General features: G+C 35.7%; 1 protein-coding gene across 1 annotated transcript; it reads right to left on the reverse strand.

Moving 5' to 3' along the window:
* Nucleotides 1–15,161: 15,161 nt before the first annotated feature.
* On the reverse strand, nucleotides 15,162–18,352 carry LOC113296810 (thiamine-repressible mitochondrial transport protein THI74-like). The gene is made up of 3 exons (XM_026545158.1): nucleotides 17,514–18,352; nucleotides 16,999–17,422; nucleotides 15,162–15,606 (listed from the first exon to the last, which is right to left on the reverse strand). Exons 1-3 carry the CDS (start codon nucleotides 18,066–18,068, stop codon nucleotides 15,326–15,328), a joined length of 1,260 nt encoding a protein of 419 aa, XP_026400943.1. The 5' UTR covers nucleotides 18,069–18,352; the 3' UTR covers nucleotides 15,162–15,325.
* Nucleotides 18,353–23,403: the final 5,051 nt, after the last annotated feature.

The raw sequence follows: 23,403 nt of genomic DNA on the forward strand, positions 1-23,403 counted from the left end.
GGTTATGCCAGTAATGGCAGTGATAACGAGTTTGGGGTTCAGGGGTATGGTACAGTGGTGTTGCTGCTATTTGTTGGGTGCAATAATCAAAATAAAGAAAAATCAAATAAGTAAAAGTTATTGATACTTAGCTCCTTTGTAATGGAAGTGATGGATTTGACGAAACGACCGAGCTTCCCATATCTCCATAACAGCAACAAAGCAAAACTTTGAAAAACAGAGTGAGTCACATGTTCAACACGCTGCCCTTAAGACATTAGTGCCCGGATACACTCAAGAGTGATGATATATCCCTCACAGGACGGATATCTCCAGGATAAAACACCCTACTACACCTACTACTAGCATATGTAGTAGATGCTCAACTTGAGCTTGGCAACTCCGAAAAAACCATTAAGGAAAATCGCTAACGTTAAAAAAATCACTATAAAATATTTTCCCTTGGGATTCTCTCCGTAGATTTTACAAAAGTAGTGAATTTGTTTATATAATGGAACAATACAACTTAAAAAGATGAACCTCCCGATGTGGGACTAAAAGCTTATATAGTCTCTTAAAACAACTAAAAAGTGGAAAATCCATGGTGTGGGACTAATAAGTTTTTCATTCACAAAAGAAAACAATAAATTATAATTTTTTTTAAAACTTTAAAAATCGTATTTTATTAATCTTTTTCCAGCAATCCCCCACATGAATGAAAACTCAATAAAGCACGAAAACAATGATAGATCTTGGTAAATTAACAACCCAATCTCACGACCCGAATTGACTGAACAGACAGACATATCGTGCATGTTGAAGTCATACTAGCCATTCCAACATCATCTCCTTCACACAACAGTGTGTTGACCCCAGGGTCATACTATGGATTGCAAAAATCAGATAGTATAGAGAGCTTTCATCTTTAGTTCCTCACAAGTAAGACTAAAGGTTCCTTTCACCAAAGTGAAAAAGCATGAACTAGTGAACCCTTAGTGACTCTTAGGTCCTAAGTTCCAGTAATACCAAAACCATCAAAACGAAAATCACATAAAAAACACAGGAAATGTCATTTTAGGCAGAGGTGTCCATGAGGTCTTGAACCTTTGCTTAGTGAGATATTACCGGAATTACTTGCTAGAGACAATGAACTATATCTTGAACTGCTAGCGTTTGATGTAATTCGCGATAACAACCACGGATGATATCTCCAAGGTTGCTGCCAAGCTCGTGCCGTTTTTCCAATTTGGCCCTGGACATATCCTGTTTCTCAGAATGCTCTAGAGAATCAAAGCTCATATTCTCATAGGAAGCGGCCCTACTTCCTCATTCAGATAGGTGATTTTCCATAAAGAGTGTTACTGCTACACCCCACTTCAATCTTAATCTTAAATTGAAACTATATAACTCATTAAGACTTCTTAAAAGTCATCCTTCACATGCAGTCACACTATCACGTCTACACCATAGGGAAGGGACAGAGAATGAAATTCTCTGATAGTGTTTACCATTATCCACCATAAATTAGTTGTCTCATTCGAAACCTTGATCTTGGGATCTCCAGTCATCAAGGTTGAGTATCCTTCATGGCAAGTTTAATTTATGAGCTTAAGCCCCATCCCCATTGATGCATTTCTAACTATCTCTTTGGATAAACCTTTCGTCAAAGGTTGTGCGATGTTCTCCTTGGACTTTATCCAATCAATGGAAATAACGCCGATTGGGATTAGTTATTTTTAGCTTTAGCTATTATAGCTTGGCTAACACAATGTATAGATATAGCTGGCACAGGCCTATGCCAGAGAGAAATGTCTTCTAAAAAGCATCTTAGGCACCCGGCCCCCTCTCGTGCTTTATCTAACGCAATACTCTCAGATTCCATAATGAATTGAGCAATATATGTTTGTCTGAAAATTTTCCAAAAATAAACCCTATTGCTAGAGTGAAAACATATCCACTCGTAGACTTGGACTCCTCTGAGTCAACTATCCAATTTGCATCACAAAGTCCCTCAAGGACAACAAGATACCTTTCATAAATCAAACAAAAGGTAATAGAGTATTTTAGGTACCATAATACTCTACTAAGTGCATCCCAATACTCTTGTTCTGGACTACAAGTATATATACTTAACTTACTCACAATATAGGCAATGTCTGGACTCTTACAGTTCATTAAATTCATCAGACATCCGATAACTCTTGAGTATTCAAGTTAAGATACTCCATTACCCTTATTTTTCTCGAGTCTACAAGAAGAATCGTATGGAGTACACGCAGGCTTACAATCATACTGATTTATCTCATAAGCACAAATTCAACATAATGAGAACGACTAAGACTATAATTTTTTGATTATTTTCTAATCCTCATCCCTAAGATTACATCAAAAGAGACTAAGTCTTTCTAGTCAACATTCTCATTCAGTGCATGTTTTTAGTGGAATTAATCACATCTATGTTTGTATCAAGTATAAGCATATCATCAACATACAAGCATACAACCACACAGGCATCCTTAACAAGTTATTTGTAAATACATTTGTAAGATTCATTAACTTAAATCCACTACACATTATCACATGATCAAATTTTCCATGTCATTGTTTACGTGCTTATTTGAAAACCATACAAAGATTCGTTCAATTTACAAACTTTGTCTTCATAACCTTTCACTACAAAGTCCTCAGGTTGGTCTATGTAAATTTCTTTATCTAATTCACAGTTTTAGAAAAGCTGCCTTAACATCCATCTGATGTATCTCCAAGTTGTTTATGGCAGCAATATCAATTAGCATCTCAACAGAAGTAATTCTCGTCACAAGTGAATAAGAATCAAGGAAATCTACACCTTCTTTTAGTTTATAGCCTTTAGCTACCAACTTAGCTTAATATTTTTCCACAGTCCATCTACCTATCGTTTCCTATTAAAGACTCATTTACATCACATGGTCTTACTCCCTGGAGGTAAACTGGTAAGCTCCCAAGTCTGGTTCCGACGGAATGGGTCCATTTCACTAAATGAAAATTCTTACCAGAATAGAGTTTCAGTAGATATCAAGTCTTCTTTACAAGTCTGGAGCTCAGACTAAGATAGGCATGTTATGAAGTCTGTTTCATAAGAAGTCTTAAGTCTAATTATTTTACTTCTCTTAGACTCAACATCAACTTCATCTTCCTTTAAAATAAGTTCTGACTATTCGAAAATAAATCTAGGGGATCAACAACACATCTCTAGTGAGGTACAGGTTTAGAATAAACATGTTCAAAGAACTCAGCATCCCTAAATTCTGTAATAATATTCACACCAAAGTCAGAAAAAATCAGAATACACAACTAAAAATCTATATGTAGAAGTATACTTAGCATACCATATATGAAGACACAATCAACATTTTTGGTTTCAATCTAGTTCTTTTAGGAAGAATAATTACAATCTTAGTCAAACACCCCCACACTTTGACGCATTCATAAGAAGGTCATCTACCTTTCCATAAATCATATGGAGTTTCAACTGATCCTTAAAAGGGTACTCTATTCAGGACATACTAGTTAAGAGGACTGCCTCCCCCCATAAGGCCGCACGTAAACCTGAACTAATCAACATGGCAATTATCATCTCCTTAAGGATACGGTTGTTATGTTCAAGGCTTCTAATTGGTTTCAAACTTCAAGTTTATATATATTAAGGCTTCTAAGGCATCATCCTTATCCCTAAGCAAGTATACAAGATAGTACCTCGTACAATCATCTACGGAAGTTATAAACCATTTTTTACCACAGTGGTTTTGGGTTGAACTCATGTCAACTAGGCCTAATTGAATTAATTCTAAAGGCTTAGAATTACTCTGAACATTTGTGCTAAAAGGTTTTATAGCATATTTTGATTCTTCACAGATTTCACTTTTGTGTTCAAAATCCAAACTAAATTTGGGTATGCAGCCTATGCTAGCCAGTTAAGCATTGACTTATAAGTTTACGGTTCCAAGTATACCACGTAAAACAATCAATCACACAAAGAAAGCACAAGAATCAACTATGTTCACATCATCAGTTTTTTCATTAAGCTTGTATAGACCCAAAGTCCTATAAATCTTGCTTAAAAAATCACTGCCTAGTTACAACAAGTTTTCCAGATTCAATTAATATCTTAAATCTTTTTCTATCTACAACAGAACAAGATACAAGATTCTCGCATATGCTCGGAACATGAAAACTTCATTCAATGTGACAATATTACAGATATGAGCTTTTTCTCGACCTTTTCCTTTTATGCAACCTCTATTTCAGATGAGTTACTCAAAAATAATTTCTCGACATCCCCCATCCTCTGATAGAAGGTGAACAGGTCTCTATTTCAACAAACATTCTTATTGGCTCCATAGTCCACCCCAGTATCTCACATTGGTTCTTAAAATAACTTCCGACATCATGCGACTGAACTCGCTCTAGTTTGTTTCAACTAAATTAGAATTAACTTTCTACTTATTAAGGTTTTTATGTTGTCTACAATTTACTGCCGCGTGGCCAGGAATTTTACAAACATAACAATCACCCTTAATTAAAGTAATGTCGGATTCAGTTTTACGAAACATACCTTTCTTCTGAAGACTATACTTAGAGTTGTTTGATTTTCTATCCTTTGTCAGCTTTGGAAGACTTTTGTTCATCCACAGGCTCCTGGTAGCCATGTCCCTTTCCAATTTCATGTCATAATCTTTGTTTATACTTTGACCACGGACACGGTAATTTCCCAATCACCTAATACACCACATCTCACAAACCTTAGTTCCGAATCGGAAAATAAAATATGAGTTTTGAAGATAACATCTATATCTACAAACTTCGTTTGAATCACCATATCAAAAAACTCATGGTTAACCCATAAAAACTACTTTAGTTAACAACAAATTTCTGCTCGTCAGAATTTTTCAGAAACGTTTCTCTGTTTTGTAAAATATCAAAAAAATACTTTTACAACTCCAAATATTCTGAAATTTTATTTGGATAACTATCAAGATGTCTACTACATTAGGTCAAAAGGGTTCATCGAAATTCTTTTTAGGTTAAGAGATAAATTCGAAAGTCTATAGCTGACCAAAAATTCGTTTTTTGTTTTTCACTCCACAATTAACATTCATGATTATTACAAATTATAATGTCTTAAGATTGTTGGTGCAATAATCAAAACAAAGAAAAATCAAATAAGCAAAAGTTATTGATACTTAGCTCCTTTTTAATGGAAGTTATGGATTTGATGAAACGAGCGAGCTTCCCATATCTCCATAAAAGCAACAAAGCAAAACTTTGAAAAATAGAGTGAGTCACGTGTTCAACACGCTGCCCTTAAGACATTAGTGCCCGGCTATACTCAACAGTGATGTTATAGTCCTCACAGAACGGATATCTCCATGATAAAACACCCTACTACACCTACTACTAGCATATGTAGTAGATGCTCAACTTGAGCTTGGCAACTCCGAAAAAACCGTTAAGAAAAATCGCTAACGTTAAAAAAATCACTATAAAATATTTTCCCTTGGGGGTCTCTCTAAAAAATAGAGAATCCCCTTTTCCCATAGATTTTACAAAAGTAGTGAATTTGTTTATATAATGGAATAATACAACTTAAAAAGATGAACTCCCCGATGTGGGACTAAAAGCTTATATAGTCTCTTAAAACAACTAAAAAGTGGAAACTCCACAGTGTGGGACTAATAAGTTTTTCATTCACAAACGAAAACAATAAATTATAATTTTTATTAAAACTTTAAAAATCGTATTTTATTAATCGTTTTCCAACACTATTATCAAAGGTCCAGTCGAATGAAGTTTGATGGCAGTGAGATGATATTGCTGCGAACCAGCGATGATCAGTGAGTGTGAAGGGGATGAAGTTTCTGATGCTGAACTTCTATACAGAGAAGAGCTCGACATAGAGTTTGCTTCTATTAATAGCAATGATCGATGGGTTGGCTGACGAGATGGAGTTGTGCTGATGAGACTGAACGAAGGATTCGATAGTGATGTTACTGCCATATCCATCATTGGCGGTGCCGGAGATTGATGGTGGAGTTCGTTGTGGTTGATAATGATCCGTGATATGTTGTGGATGCGAAGTAAAGTGCAGATATGCAGATAGTGATGGCCTGGAGATGGAGGACGTTGTGGTGTAGACTAGACAGAGAATGATGGCAGCAATGAAGCTGTTGGATCGAATGCAGTTATGGCAATGGAGTTGGTGGTTTTCTGAGTCTATTATCAATGGCAGAGAGAGATGGAATGTGCAGGTCAGTACGATGTATTGAAAGTGGGTTGTATTTTATCCAGTTGACGCAAGCCCATATTCATGTCTTGGCGACTTATGTACACACCAGTTTGTCGTGGCTCGCTTTCAGCAAACTTTGGACGTGACTTATTTTGGAATTGTGACGAGTTTGGAAACCCACTTTGCACGGGGTGTGATGCACGGGACACAATTAAGAAGGTGCACTTTCTTATCTTAGCTAGGTTTCCTAGTTTCTTCAAGAAGATGTTACAAAACTCTATATATAGGGAAGCTTAGATACAATTTGGGATATCTTTTATTCACCGTTTTTCTCCCCCTTAGGGGGGAGAACTATTTCTTTTTTATATTTTTTTTATTGTTAAGGATGAATTCAAAGTTTTAATTATAAAGCTCAATTATTTACAAGTTTATTTCAAGTTTTAAAGTTAATCATTGTGGATTGTTTTTACTATATCGAAGGTTTATGATTGATTCTTAGATTGGTTTGGGTGGCCAACTAGATTATTTTATTAATCATTCTAATGCTAGTAGAGAGTTGAGTCGATCGTAATTGTCGCTTATCTCCTACACAAGTAGAAATCGCAAGACCTAGCTGAGGGATTCTGTGGAGCAATTGCGAGTAAAGACAACACCAGTAAGTGGACCGAGCGTACCGATTTTAACTGCTGGGATCAAACCTGAATTCATAAATCTTAATGTGTTCGGGGAATTACATCTTGTAAGCGAACCTCAAGGTGGTTCTTTTGAATAAAATCCGGTAGTCGAGCGCTTTCGTATCCGGTGATACAAGGAGTTTTGGGGATAGCTAAGCGTACCTGCTATTCTACGGTTGGTGACAATTGATTCTAACAAGAGATAAACGGGTACAATGTTGAGTTAACGGTTAGTAACGACAAAGGATTTCTTCATCCTCTTTATCTTATTATCCTTTTTATCCTTCTTTTATATTCTCGCTGATTTAGATAACATATCAATTGCGTTACTCCTCGTGGGAACGATCCTTACTACCGCTTTATTACTTGTTAATTAGTGGGAAACATCTTATTATTTTGTTGAGTAAACGACGCTCATCAGTGTTCTTTCATTAAGTCTTTGATATCAGATTTTATACATCTGGTACCAGAGCACTGGTATTAGATTCTAGGGTTGTGGGTATGAGTTGTTGAGTTGAAGAAGACGACGAGTTTAAGTTCAATTAAGGTACCTGTGTTTGAAGGTAAAAACTTTGAACAATGGAGGTTGCAGATGGAGAATATTTTCATATACCAAGAGGTATGGGATATCGTGAAAGATGGTTATGTAGAACCAGCAGAAGGAGTTTTACTTGAAGGAGCTGCGCAAACTCTATTAACTGAAAATAGAAAGAAGAATTTTAAAGCTACATATATTCTTCATTAGGGTATTCATGAATCTCTAATGAATAGAGTTATCTATATTAAAGATGTAAAAAGAGCATGGGATGGATTGATAAGTTACTATACAGGATCTGACAAGGTCAAGAAGGTTAGATTACAAACCTTGAAAAGAAAATATGAGTTACTGCAGATGGAGACTACTGAAACAATATCAGAATTTTTCTCAAAGACACTGAATATTGTCAATGAGATGAAAGTTAATGGTGATACTATAGAAGATTCAACTATTGTAGATAAAATTTTAAGAAGCTTGCCTGAGAAGTTTGAATCAAAAGTTACAACTATAGAGGAATGCAACACAGTTGCAACTATGACACTTAATGAGTTGTTATGCTCATTACAAGCATATGAACAAAGATTGATAGAGAAAACAGCTGCTGCAAAACAAGTTGAAGAAGCACTTAAAAGTCAAGTTAACTGGAGAAGCAATCATGGAAAACCTAATACTGGAGGCTTTAAATGAAGATATAAGAATGGAGGGAGATCTAATACAGGAGGTTACCAAGGAAGAAAACCAGTTGATAGATCAAAAGTTCAGTGTTATAACTGTGGAGATTTTGGACACTTTTCTGCTGAGTGTAAAAAACCTAGAAATACAACTGTTAATAACTACAAGGAAAATCTCAAAGATACTATTGCAGAAAGTCAAGAAGAAGAAGAAGAAGAAGAAAAAGAAAGAAAATATGTTGTTGGCTTGTCATACACCTGAAGAACAGCCTCAACATAAATGGTATTTAGATAAGGTTGCAGTAATCATATGTGTGGAAGAAAAGATTTGTTTGATAATCTTGCTGAATCAGTGCGTTCAACTGTGAAGTTTGGAAACAATTCTACAATTCCAGTTATGGGAAAAGGGAGAATTGGAATAGTTCTGAAGAATGGTGCTAAAACATATATCATGGATGTGTTTTATGTACCAGGTTTGCATCAAAATTTATTAAGTATGGGTCAATTATCAGAAATGGGTTATTCTATGAACATTTTTAATGGAGTTTGTACAATTCGTGATCGTTTTAGAAGACTTATTACAAGAGTACAGATGACTAAGAATAGATTGTTTCCTTTGAACATTCATTATCAAAAGGAAAGGTGTTATAACATTTATGTTCATAATGATTCTTGGTTATGGCATAAGAGGATGGGACATGTGAACTTTAACAGTTTGCAAAATTTAGCAAAGAAGGAGATGGTGTTAGGACTACCTTTTATTGAGCTTCCAGAATCAAGATGTGAGAATTGCATCTTTGGCAAGAAGCACAGAGATCTACTCCCAGTGAATAAGGCAAGAAGAGCAGAACAATAGCTGGAGATTTTTCATAGTGACTTATGTGGTCCTATTGAAGTAACATCACATGGAGGTAACAATTACTTTATAACTTTCATTGATGATTTTAGTAGAAAAGTATGGGTATATCTACTTGGACAAAAAATTGATGCTTTTCAAGATTTTAGAAGTTTTAAAGCTTATGCTGAGAAACAAATTGGTAAAAGTATCAAGATTTTAAGAACTGATAGAGGAAAAGAGTATATTGTTGTTGACAGTTTTATGGAAGAACATGGCATTCAACATCAATTAACGGCAAGATATACACCACAACAGAATGGAGTTGCAGAGAGGAAGAATAGAACCATAATGGAGATGGAAAGAACTATAAGAAGAACAAAAGATTTACCAAAGAATTTCTGGGGTTATGAATGACACAGCTGTGTACTTACTTAACAGATGTCCTACAAATAGTTTGTATAATATCACACCAGAAGAAGCTTGGAGAGGTGTAAGACCAAGTGTAAGACATTTGAGAGTATTTGGGTGTATTGCATATGCACATGTATCCAAAGAGCTGAGAAAAAAGTTGGATGATAAAAGTGAGAAGTGTATTCTTGTTGGTTATAGTTCAGTAACCAAAGGATATAAGTTGTTTAATCCAGAAACAGGAAAAGTAATCACAAGCAGAGATGTCATCTTTGATGAAGATTCACAATGGAATTGGATTACTGGGTCAACAAACAATGTTGATACAAATTATGGGTCAACAAGGAATATTGATCCACATACTAGATCAACAAGGAAAGTTGATCCATATACTGCTATCAGAACAGTTCCAATAGTAGTTTAAGAAGAAGAGCAAACTCAAGACAATGGTGAAGAACATCATGAAGAACCAAGAACTGAAGCTACACCACAACAAGAAACTACAAGACCAAGAAGAGAATATATCATACCAGCAAGATTGAATGATTATGTTTTATCAAGAGATAATGAAGATATTGATGATGATGTGGTAAACTTTGCATTGTTTGGAGATTGTGATCCTGTAACTTATGAAGAAGCTTCTAAAGAACAAGGTTGGATTCAAGCCATGAATGAAGAATTTGAGTCAATTGAGAAGAATAACACTTGGGAACTGACAACACTACCATCAGGAAAGAAACCTATTGGTGTTAAGTGGGTTTACAAAACAAAATACAAGTCAAATGGTGAAGTAGATAGACTGAAAGCAAGGTTAGTTGCTAAGGGATATTTACAAATACAAGGAGTAGATTACTCAGAAGTAGGGATGAACATGGTTTCGATTTTCCGCCGGAACCGGACCGAACCAGACCGATAAGAAAGAAACCGAACCAAACCATTTACTAATGGATTGGTTATGGTAAAAAAATTGAAAACCGACATTATTGGTTCGGTTTTGGTTTGACCTGAAAACCGAACCAAAACCCAATGGAAAACCAATAAGTATAGGCCGTTGATTAAAATCAGATAGATTTAATCTACCCCGTCCATCTCACACTTTGAATATGGAATTTGGAGCATGCAGAACTTAGAGTTTATGTATTTTGAATCTGTAATGTTTATGCTTTGAACTATGCTTATAAACTTGAGTTATGAACTATGCTTGTGTGTTAATTACATTTTGCAGGTAGGTTAAAAAAATTCAACTGTGTTATTTTTTTTAAAGATTTGAACTGTCAGTTTCAGAAAACTGGCATACAATAGGTTTTCCATTAACCCAATGGAACAAACCGAAACCGGATAAAACCATTAAGAAACCGAACCAATGGTTAATGGATTGGTTTGGTTTAGATTTTTAGAAACCGATAGTATTGGTTTCGGTTTTGGTTTGGCTAGAAACCGAACCAAAACCGACCATGAACATCCCTACTCAGAAGTATTTGCACCAGTTGCAAGACTTGATACAGTAAGAATGATAATTGCTTTAGCTGCACAGAAGCATTGGAAGATTTTTCAGATGGATGTTAAGTCAGCATTCTTGAATGGAGTTTTGGAAGAAGAAGTTTATGTTGAACAACCAGCAGCTTACATTATGGAGGGGAAGGAGAATGAAGTATACAATCTAAACAAAGCTTTGTATGGTTTGAAACAAGCACCAAGAACTTGGTATACAAGAATAGATTCTTATTTCATTAAAAAAGGGTTTACAAGATGTCCACATGATCATACTTTATATTTGAAAGCTGATGCTCTTAGCAATCATATTGTAGTATGCTTATATGTAGATGATCTTATTTTCACTGGAAATAGTTCAGAGATGATCAATGAATTCAGGGAGGATATGGTGAAGGAATTTGAGATGACAGATCTTGGTTTAATGTCATATTTTCTTGGCATAGAAGTACAACAAACTGAAAGAGGAATTTTCATCAATCAGCAAAGATGTGCGGAAGGAGTACTAAAGCGTTTCAAGATGGATAATTGTAATCCAATCTTAACACCAGTAGAGGAGAGATTGAAGTTGACAAGACAAGGGTCAGTAGAACTTGTGAATTCAAGAGACTTTAAAGGTATTGTTGGATGTCTGAGATATTTGACTGCTACAAGACCTGATATCATGTATGCAGTTGGATTGGTTAGTAGGTTTATGGAAGAACCTAGCAATCACATTTACAAGCTGCAAAACGTATTCTGAGATATGTTAGAGGAACAACTAGTTTGGGAATTCTTTATAATGTTTCAGAAGATCCAAAATTGGTTGGATTTACTGATAGTGATTGGGCTGGTGATACAGAAGGAAGAAAGAGCACATCAGGTTATAGATTTCAGTTAGGAACTGGTTTTTTCTCTTGGTCATCAAAGAAGCAACAAGTTGTTGCTTTATCTACAACAGAAGCTGAATATATAGCTGCTAGCAACTGTGCTACACAAGCTGTATGGTTGAGAATGATGATGAAGTCATTGTTTCAAGAACAGAAGACACCAACAATAAAAGTTTGTGATAACAAGTCAACAATTTCATTAACTAAGAATCATGTGCTTCATGGAAGGAGTAAGCACATTGATATTAAGTTTCATTACATCAGAGAACTTGTAAGTAACAAGGAGATAGCTGTGGAGTTTTGTGAAAGTCAAGAGCAAGTGGCTGATATTTTCACCAAGTCTTTAAAGTCTAACATTTTCATTTACCTGCGTGGAAAATTGGGAATGATAAGTAAAGAGTATCTTGGTTTAAGGGAGGATGTTGAAGAATAAACCAAGATACTATGAAGAAGATAGGAGGGATCAACATTGTGTGTTGATACAACATGAAGAAAGCAGTATGGGTCAACTATGGGAGTTGACAGAGTATGGTTGGATCAACTGGTACAGTTGACACGATGTGAATGGATCAACAAATATTGTTGACACGGTGGTACGGTATTTAGAAGTAAACTTGGGTTGCAAGTATTACTTGTTTTAGAGTTTGTTTACGTGAGAATTTTCTAGAAGAGTCTTTGTTAGAGTTTGGTTATGTTAGGAAAGTGTTTATTGCTTGAAAGTCAAGTTTGTTAAACTTATAAATAGGTTGTTGAGCCATGAGTCGATACACATCACTCAAGAGAAGTATTTGCGAGTTTAGATTTGTGTTCTTTCATTAAGTCTTTGATATCGTATTTTCTGCACCAATGAACGCCTAAATTGGAACTTCTTAGTGAAAGAAATCGCAGAGTTCCCAAAAAAATTCATAGATTCTGGTGGATGGGATTCCTTATGTCTCGAGGATAGTCTTACTTTGGCCTACTATCCCAGTGCCTATCAGGAACAATTAGAATTCGATTCCAAACTTGAGAAATACAAAAACATTATTTTTTAATATGTAATTAGTATTTTATATTGTTTATTTTTTATTTAGAATTTGTTAGTTTCAGAATTGGAATGCAATCTTTTATTGTTTTTCCTATAAAAGAAGACAAGTCTATTGTAATTTACGAACTCGTTTACTCATCCACGTAACACCTTTTCTATTTATTTTTCTTTTTTCATTCTTTTGTTCTTCATCGGATTCTCGAACAAGAAGCAAAGCAGATCAAATTAATTACTAGTATTTCACTAAAACTCTATTCTTGTTTCTTTCATAGCCTGTAGCTCGGCCCCAAAATAACATTCTTAAAATACGAGACGTATAAAGTCAGAATTCTCTCAGGTTTATTTCTGTTCCAGACGCAGATTTTGTTTTGCATCTCTTTTCAATGGTGGTACTCGAATCCCGGGAGGATTTTGTGCTCATCTCAGGTGGTACCTTTCCCACGGCTGTGAAATTGACTGAAAAAGATGAGGCGGAGCGCCGTAGGAAAAATCAGGCAAGACTCGCTTAGCGGTTAAAGAGAACTACTGCCAGGAGATTGTTGGATGTGGGTCAGTCTAGCACAGCAGATACTTCTGACAAACAAATAAACCGCCCGAATTCTGTTCGACAAAAGCGTCGTTCTGAGATTCTCTTGGAGCTGGTGAGCAATGGGTTACCAAGTTAACTAAACTCGCAATCCTTCCCAAGGTAGGAGATGAAACCATTCTTGGTACCCTTGAGGCACATTTAAACGGGTTCATATACACTGCCTCGGGTATTTATTTGGTTTTAATGCATAGAAACGTACACGAGTATCTCTGGAGACTTGGGGACAAGATGATGCCGCCTCTCTTGCAGTTCCACTTGAAAAACTCAATCATGGTAGGGACAAAAGAGGATATCCAATTCCATTTGGTGCCAACCCCTCTGGGACAGGTGAGCTCTGATAAGGATTCAGAGAAACACGAGCAATTCAGGGATACAAGCCCTAATGACGATTTAAAGAATTTTTTGTCGACAAAGCTCAAAAAGTTCAGAAGACTTGCCGGATTATGGCGTGTTATCATCCTATATATTTTCAGGCGCTTGAGGAGTGCGAGTTTTATGGTGCTTTTCCCACGGGTGCACCAGCCAATCTTTCCCGTGACATCATTTTCCCTAGTCGTGCTTGCAGAAACACCTTTCGTTGTGATCCCATTACGCGATATTGAGATTGTTAACCTGACACACCTTGAAACTGGGAAAATTGATATGACAGTCGTATTCCCTTAGACTTCAATCGTGACGTGCTTGAAATTCGCTCAATTCCCTTAGATTTTCTCACCAGCATAAAACGTCGACTGGATTATGGGAGAGTGAAGTACTATGTTAATGATAAAAGCCTCGACTGGAATCTCTTAGTGAAAGAAATCGCAGAGTTCCCCAAGAGATTCGTAGATTCCGGTGGATGGGATTCGTTATGTCTCGAGGAGGATAGTCTTACTTTGGCCTACTATCCGAGTGCCTATCAGGAACAATTCGAATCAGATGCCCTATATGAAAAATACAAAGATGTTTATGGTTAATACGTTACTGTTTTTATTCTCAAAGAAAGTATGGTCCAATGCAATTCATCAGTGACGAAGTCGAGAATAAGGCAGGGAGTTCGAGAGCTGAAAAATTATCTTTGTTACTCTAGTTTAACTAGAATGGGGAGTGTTCTTTCTTCGTGCAAAATTATCATTGTTCTAGGAAATGCATGTATCAATAGATACTGCCTAGGTAGTGGCAGTAAACTCTTTAGCTACTGTCCATCGTATCAAAAAGTATAGTTGCTGGGAGGAAGGGGATTGGCTGATAGACATATGGGAAGACATAAGAATACCAGGAATTCAAGGTGAGTTTGTTGAACTACTTGGATACTAAAAACAACTCTTTAACACTTGTGTCTGAGTTGATCGACTTGGACGCTAAGAAGTGGAATGTGGTAAAAGTTAGAAATAACTTTCATTCTTGTATTGCTTGATAAAATCTTAGATCTCAGAATTTTCATTAATAAATTTTGTTCTCTGAAACAGGACAGATTAAGATGGCTGTTAACAAACAATGAGATCTTCATTGTAAAATCCCCTTCATGAAAAATTGAACAACCCTGTTACTATGAATCCTTTAAATCCCACAGCTCTTTATTGGAAGTCTTTATGGAAGATGAATGTTTCTCAGAGAATCAAAATCTCTCTGCAAATGCATCATGTTCTCCCAGCCAGGAAAACCCTTGAATACATTACTGCTGACGATGAAAAACACTGTATTTTATGTAATCACCCTAGTGTATCTCCAAGACACCTTTTCTTTGAATGCACAAATGCTAGGTTAGCAGGTCTGTAATTTGATTAATTGTCCGAGTCTACCTTTATGGAGTTTCTCTAAGTGGATTGCAGGTTCAGCAAATGAAAAAATGGTTGAGATAATTGACAACAAAATGTTCGTTGATATGGAAAGAGAGATGTTTAAGAATATTTCAGGATAAATCCAAGTCAGTCTGCAGACATCTTTAGCTGTTCAAAGATATCTTAATTTCTAGTCGCTTCCTACTTTGTATTTCCTTACTTGAATGCACCTTCAGTAACATCTTCCTCGTCGTTTTCCACCTTTACCTCAGCCCTCGAGCCAAAACAAGTATCAGAAGGAACGTTAATGCCAGCAAATCCTACCATGACAGCAGCTGCTCCAAGGTAATCCAAGAGATGAGGAGCATTTCCCGTCATTGAATCCACTATAGCAGCCAGAGGAACCTGAATCGTCAAACCAGCTGTGGCCACAGTGGTAGTTGTAAGAAGAACAGCCTTCGCCCACAAGTAATCGCTCAGCACATTGTCAAGAAGACCTGAAGTTGTACGAGATGATATTAGTCATTAGAGAAGCAAAGAAAAATTTTACACGAATAAGGGGTACTTGTAAAATGTACATGAATGTAACAAGCCAAGAATAAGGGGTACAAAACTTGAAGGATAGGCGGAAAATGTAACAAGCAAAGAATAAGCGTAAAAAGTTCATGAACTATAATGTGCGTTAAGGCTGGCCAGAGAAAATATGCGAAGGATGTTGTCTTACCACAATCAAACTATAATCGTACTCGTAAAAAGTTCATGAATATACTACTATTGACAACCAGATGACACTCTTACTAGTCTTACATATACTGTTTGAATCATGAACAAGTTATCCTGATGAACTCTGACCCTCTAACGTAGAAACATATAGTCTTAAGAGAAAGGATATGTTTTCTAACAACACATCATGATCCCTTAAGGTAGAACTTAACAATTAAAGAGAGGCCTTCTAATCCTTGTAGAATGTAAGCATGATCTTAACTTACATTGGGGGAAACATATTTCGGGCAGCTTCATAATCTCTTTCTTGAACAATTCCCTTTTGACAGTTGTTAAGTGCATGGGGCTTTTTCATACTTGAAAAGGAAAAGGTTGTCCTTTTCCTACTATAGTAGATAGATATAGTAGTGGATAATAAGGTCATTGATGGATGCCTGACTAAACCGACTAACAACGTTCACAATACAGGTTTTGGGCACTATGATTTATATGGCACTTAACATAATCTCTAATTTTCATCTACATATGAAAAAACATGCTATCCACATTTCCGATGTAAAGTACCCTATTTCAACCCCTGTCTTCACGAGAAACTCATTAATCTATATCAGCTTACCCTCAATGTGTAAATGACTATACGCAATACAGAAATGGCCATATGCGCGTATGTACATAGGTATTGACAACCAGATGACACTCTTACTAGTCTTACATATACTGTTTGAATTACGAACAAGTTATCCTGATGAACTCTGACCCTCAAAATGTGATCCATACTAGAGTCAAATAAATATCTTAAATCATAATACTACTACTTGTAACTGGTATCTCCAGTGAATTAGGCATGTCTAATAAGGCCTATTGTTTGATACATTGTTTCACTGCCACTCTTCAAAAATAGCATAGGTTATGTCGTTATTTCCTTTTGGTCGTATTCAAGTGCTATCTTATTTGGTACGAAGAAGAAACCATATAATTATACGACAATTTGAAATACTTAGCTACAGAACAATTTATGACAAGGATTTCTAAGCTAAAAAGTGACGGATTTTTAGAAATCATTTTTACCCATATTGTAGAGAAAGCAATGTCACTTACTTGTTCATGGAACCTAAATAAGTTGCAGGTATAATGCATAACAATGAGAAGATGTATTCAGAAATAACCTTTGCCGACAATCAGACCAACTTGTTGCCAGCTGAGGGCATGAAAAGGTTCCAACTTCGTGAAATTCAGCAAAAGAGCAACAGGCAGAAAAAGCAGGAGGTTGAACAACCCAAGATAACCAAGAAACTGTGCCATACTAGCACGTCCACTTTTGTCATCATCTTCATCAGGCAATTGTTTACGAATAAGTGTGATATACACAGCATAGAAACCGGAAGAAACAAGAGCTAGAAGGTCTCCAAGAAGTGGCCTTGAAGCAATCCCACTTAATCCAGACTGTGAATCACCTAGGCTGACAATTATAGTCCCAGCCATGCATAACAGCACGCTGATTAGCTTAACCCATGTAAACTTCTCCCCTAGAAACAATAGCGCCACAAGAAAGGTGAATAAGCTAGACGCACTGCTTAGGATTGTATTCGACTGCACAAAAGAAGATAAAAAAACTCATAAGCTTACCACTACACTAAATTCGACAATAAATGAACACGTATAAACAAGAAACATTACTTACCGTCACGGTAGTGTACTTGAGAGACAAATTAAAAGCAAGTTGGGCAAGAAACCAGAAAGGGCAGATCAGGAGGCTGACCCTTGCCATTCGCCGACGCGTCCAACGCCTCTTCTCATCAAGTTGTTGATTATCAATTTCAAACACATTAGGTATCCCTGGTGATGCTGGAATACTAACACTAGCTTCAACAGATAATGCCGTTTCAGACCCTAAATTTTCAGGGTTCTCTTCATGTTCAATGGATTGTTTAGATGAACTAGTCTCCCCAAGAAGAACTACTTGTTCAGATTCCCCCAATATCTCTACATCCTTTTTATTACTACTACTATTACTACCCCAAAACCTAAAATTGACAACTGAATCTTCGAAATAACGTGAAATTTCAACAATTGGAATGTAAACAACAAACAATGAATTGCAAATATATGTGATTAAGAAGGGGGAAACACCTGAATCAACAACAGACTGAACAACAAAGCTTGCAGCTATCCAAATTGTTGCAACTGCAATTATATATGTAATCCCTAAACCCCATCTCCAAACTTCAGGGCTCATATCGAAAAGAATAAAAAACCCTTAACTTGGATCAAAATTTTGAGATCAAAAAAATGAAATCATTCACAGAACTTTATGGACAATCATACAAAATCAAACAAATTTACACGGTACAGTAACTCATCTGATGTCAAAGGAAATGAGATATTCCATATGATATGATACATAAATGATGAAAACGTGGTTTTTACAGAGATAGAGAATGAGTGTGTACAGAGATGGAGGACTTGACAATAAGGGTCCTCCTCCTATTCTTGGTTGAATGGTTGGTGGAGAACTGGTGACGTAAGGAAAGTTGATGTTGATGGCCTAGAAGGTTTGTTATGGGGACTCCGATCCAATGGTGAGGACTCGCATACATGGCGGACATGATAAACCAACCGAGGGAAAAATCCCGATGTTATAGCCGACTGAGATAAAATAGCCGACCCACTTTTTCTTTGCTGTGATGGAGCTTGAAAGGGCAATCCTGGGGGCAATCTTGAGTCAGAAGAAGGTAGGAACTCTAACATGTCCGAATCTCCTTCAGCCAAAAACAATGTACAAGTGGGGCCTGCACTATGAGCAAGTTGTGCTACCTTTTGCACGCACCAATCTCGATGCCAAGCACGCAAATAGGGACCGTCAGATTGCTTCTCAGAAGCTTTTTCGGTGAAAAAACTCGGTGACTCTAGCATCTCCCTTTAAGTTATGTCGAGGTTTAACATCGGGCGTGTAAAACATGTGGATTGTTCGTTTTATTTAATTTTGTATTTTTTTTCTTCTTTTTCTTAGGGATTAAAAGCCCTACAAATTTATTAAACTACCTCATTAAACTCTGAGGTTTAAAAGGATAATTTAGTGAAATCCATTGTAACAAATTATTACTTCTTAGTCCTGCCAAACTGGTAGAAACATCATTTGTTTTTACTAAGATTGAAATCTTGAACAGTTTTTTTCATAATTAAATTAGACGAGAAAGTTGCATTACAAGATATCATATCGTTCCTCATCTTTCAAATATTTCACAAGATACACGCTTCCATCTGAAACTGCTAGTCTAAATTGTGCTTCTTCCACTACCTTATAATGTCCATCGGGCTCCAAGAAAAATTCTCATAAAGAAGATCCAATGAAGAATATTCGAAAACCATTTTAGACAATGAGCAGTTCAAAAATAGATGGAGAATTTTTTTGTTATCTTTGACCATAAAAAGTACATGAAGAATCACAAGAAATAATGAATCTATGTATGTTCCCCTTAACAACTATACCAATGTGAATCAATATCTCCATAAAAAAATATATGGATCTTTGGTGATAAGCTTGAAAAATAACAAAATAGTTTTCATGGGAATTGATTTACGTCAGAAGATCCCAGAATATCATTAGATAAAAGCTGATAGCATGATTTTGGGGAAAATTTACCCGAAATTGTGCAATACCAAATAAGCTTATCCTCTTCCATATCATCGGAGCTGATAAAGATTAAAGTAACTTCCTGAATAATGTTTGGAGGAAGATGCTGCTCTAATAACTGCAAATTCCAAGAATGAGAATCATTGTTGATAAGATCAACAACCAAATTAACTTGATTAGGCAAATTTTTAGTTTTTGGAATCAGATGTTCTAGCTGATTTGGTACCCAAGGATCATCCAAAATACTCACTTTATTACCAATAGATATCTGGCAGAATACTCTATTTTCTAGCATTAGTCTTACCTCCATAATACTATTCCATATTACAAAACCTTTGATTCTTGAATCCACTGTCCAAAATTATTGATCTTTTAAGTACTTTGCTGATAAAAATTGGATACATTTTGCATCTTTATTTTCCAGGAATCTCCAAGTAAGTTTGCAGATAAGGGATTTGTTCATCATCCCAATATTTCAAATACCCATTCTTATTTTGAAGCTCGATTTTCCCCCAGTTGATGAAATGTAATTTTCTTGCTTTTGAAGAATGACCCCACTAAAAGCTTATTTGGATACGTTCAACTTTGTCAGTTGTAGTGGCAATAAGCAAAAACCCATATGGTACATTAGAAATCACCCAGTTATGAATATTACAAGAGATATCAAAAATAGCTTGGCCCTGCCAACCGATAGTGGACTGAATAAAATGTCTTTTAGAGCAACGGCTATGAAGTGAGTGTAAAAAACACTTATTCACTACCAAATCGAGTGAGAGAACGTGGGACAACAAAATAAGAGGATGATGCGGTCAGTCCCTTGGAGAGAAAAAAATTTCTTTAAGTTGTTGATCATGTGCATCCCAAGTATATCTTTTCCTTTTTTTAATAATAAAATTAACATGGAACCCGCATCAAACGATTTAAAATAAATAAATAAATTGAAAAAGTGTTTGAGCGGCTGAACATCAATCGTTTTAGGGGTTTTTTTCAAGCGGTTGAGGATTAGTCTCTCAATCTCGATTGTTGGATATTATTTCACTTGATTGAAGGTGTGAAGGGGTTTGGGTAAAAGTGGACCTCTCCATTACCCATAGTAGCACCTAATTTGATCAAATATTATCAAACTCATTCGTATTGGTGAGAGCTCTTACTCCATATCCCTTGCTCTTAGGATAAGTCAAATGGAACATTTCCCCTACCACATGTACAGTAGTGCCGCGCAGGGTAGGGGTATGACTGAGTCTAACAGTGAGGGAGGGAACTTTAATATAATTGAGGATTGTATCCTCGCCTATCAGAAATTTATTCAGCGATGATACAATCCTCGATGTCGATGGACATTGAGGCGAGGATACCGTCCTCGCTCCATGTTCACACAGTAAACCAAACAACTTCGGTTTTTCCTCCTGTTCTATTCTTTTCTTTTCCTTTTTTATGAGAAGAACATGATGCCACATGTTCGTTTTGAATTGATTTATAATAGGTGTTTATGAATCCGATGAAGGGGTTTGGTGTAGATGCAATTTTGATCACATGCTAGCTTATTGATTTGATTTAAAACACTAAACAAAAGTGAGGTATTTTTTTTTTGAATCAAAATCTCTTTTTTGATAGTAGTAATTGTGTTGATTGACTTTTGGTTGGTTTTGTCTACGATTACAAGTTAATGGTTGATTGATGTTGTGGTATTATTTTGGTGATCAATTTCATGTGATTTAGATTCTTATTGTTTGGGTTACATTGATGAACATAAAGAGTATTTATTTTCATTTTCAATTTAGGTAAAAGATTTATAAATGTAATCAACTATGTATATAAACTTCTGTATGTGTTAATTGTAATGTGTTATGGCAATGATTGCAAAAAAAAAATGTTTAGGAAAGATGAGAAAACCATAGATGTTCTGAGAATTTGGAAAATGGAAAGTACAATATACAACAATTTGAGCTCAAGTGAACTATTACTATAAGATATTGATGGAGAATAATCTGCAAGCCTTGAATGTGTTACAAAATTGTGATTTTTCTCTAGTGTTTCAATTTGATTTCTCTTGTTATGAATGTAAATTAACTGAAGGACTTACAAATAGGTGGTGGAAGAATACTAGAACATTTCACTTTCCTGACTTCGAGTTATGAATAACACCTTTGGATTTTGTTAAACTGACGGGTATTCCAATAGTTGGTGGTCGTATTATACCACGGATACCATCTAGGTTGAACAAGAATGATTATAGGAGATATGAAAATAAGTATATTTTTCGTGGATGGAAAATCAGGATGTAAGGGCAGCAGATACAAAACAATGGGGCATAGATATTCCAAATTGTCATATTGAGAGAGTTGGTACATGGGAATCACAATCAAACTCCGTTCCATTAGGAATTTCTTGGATAATATATCAAGAGTAATATAAGTTTTCTTGGACAATATAAGTGTTACAACCAGGTGTTTCACATGCAATAATGTTTTTGCATTCAATCTCCAATTTTCTTTTCAGTTTGAAGTTTTTGCACAGTTCTTCTACTTTTTATTTTTATTTAGCATTCATTGCATCCTTTACAAAATGTACTTCTTTACGACGGTTAGGATGTTGACATTCTAAATACCTAACCTTCTCTGGTACTGATTCAGTTACTTTCTTGATGCCAGAACAACATTTCTGTGAACACTGAGAATACATCTAAAGGAATTAGATCAAACTATTGTTATACATGAAATATAAGCTTTTAGAATATATGGTTGACAGTATTGGTTAAGAATGTTATTATTATGGGTAGGTTGTGTTTGGTATAATGATATAGGTTTATATGATTTTATAGGAAGTGTGATATCCGTCAGTAACTTAGTATCACATAATTAGTAATTTTAATAGGTTTTGGACATTTTGTTCGAAAAATATATTTGTTGACAAAGGTGATGGGCATTCTGTTCTGCGTATTGTTCGAAAAATTAATCCTTTGAAAAAGTTGTTCCGCGTTATGTTCAAAGAAAAATGTATTTGTTGGTGTCCTACACCGTATATATCCACACATCTTTATTTTAAATCCATACCTTCGTCATCGATTATATCCTACACAAAACTTGGTACTATACCTTCCAGCAAGGGGTCACGAACGCAGGAAAAATTGTATTCCCAGTTTATATCATTGGAATACCATTTAAGGAAACTTCTGCACTGAAACCGATAGACCAAATAACCGTAATAAAGCTGGGTTAATTTTTCGATATGTAAGAATAGCCAATGCAGTTGACGAATTTAATTCTTTCACTTTCGATGTCAATCGACATCGATTAAGGGGTGAAACTAATGATAAATTTATCGCGAGATCTATACAAGAATGAAAAAGATGGAAATGATCAGATTTCTGTTACGAACCTCATCTCAACGTTATTAAGGTGATGGAAATATTCAACCTATTTGTGGTGAGAGTTATGCAACGACGTCAAGATCCTCTTGTAGGCCATTATACTACAAAATCAAGGCGTTGATGACGAAGATTAGGAGAATATGTATATTTATATAAATTTTGTGGGTACATCTGTAAACCCTTCAAAAATATACTCGTGATTTCTATGAAAGTGAATTATAACGAAATAAAATTATATTTAAGTTTAACGTTTGTTCAATATTGCGTAGTATCTCCTCTAATTTTAGAAAAATCATAAAAATTAACAGTATTTGGAAACATCCGTTAATGACAAATTCAAAGGACAAGGTATGACCTCAACAAATTCCTAGGTGGAACCGGGATGTGACTTTAAAAAGGTCATACAAATATTTCAATGGAGAGAGGATGTGATCCTCACTTTTTTATTTTCTATCCTCGCTCACCTGCAGCGAGGATGCGTCTTCACTATAACTAAAAAGTGAGGATACAATCATCGATTTTCATTTTTTTTTAGCGAGAATTAGGAAAATCTTCCCTCTATTATTC

Source organism: Papaver somniferum, chromosome 7 (assembly GCF_003573695.1).
Source record: "Papaver somniferum cultivar HN1 chromosome 7, ASM357369v1, whole genome shotgun sequence".
In the NCBI taxonomy this organism is placed as follows: domain Eukaryota; kingdom Viridiplantae; phylum Streptophyta; class Magnoliopsida; order Ranunculales; family Papaveraceae; genus Papaver; species Papaver somniferum.

Coding starts and splice junctions, on each gene's coding strand:
- LOC113296810 (XM_026545158.1), bottom strand. CDS start 18,068: ATGAGCCCTGAAGTTTGGAGATGGGGTTTAGGGATTACATATATAATT. Junction 17,423..17,513: donor TCAAGTACACTACCGTGACG/GTAAGTAATGTT, acceptor TCTTTTGTGCAG/TCGAATACAATCCTAAGCAG. Junction 15,607..16,998: donor TGGTCTGATTGTCGGCAAAG/GTTATTTCTGAA, acceptor GTACAACTTCAG/GTCTTCTTGACAATGTGCTG.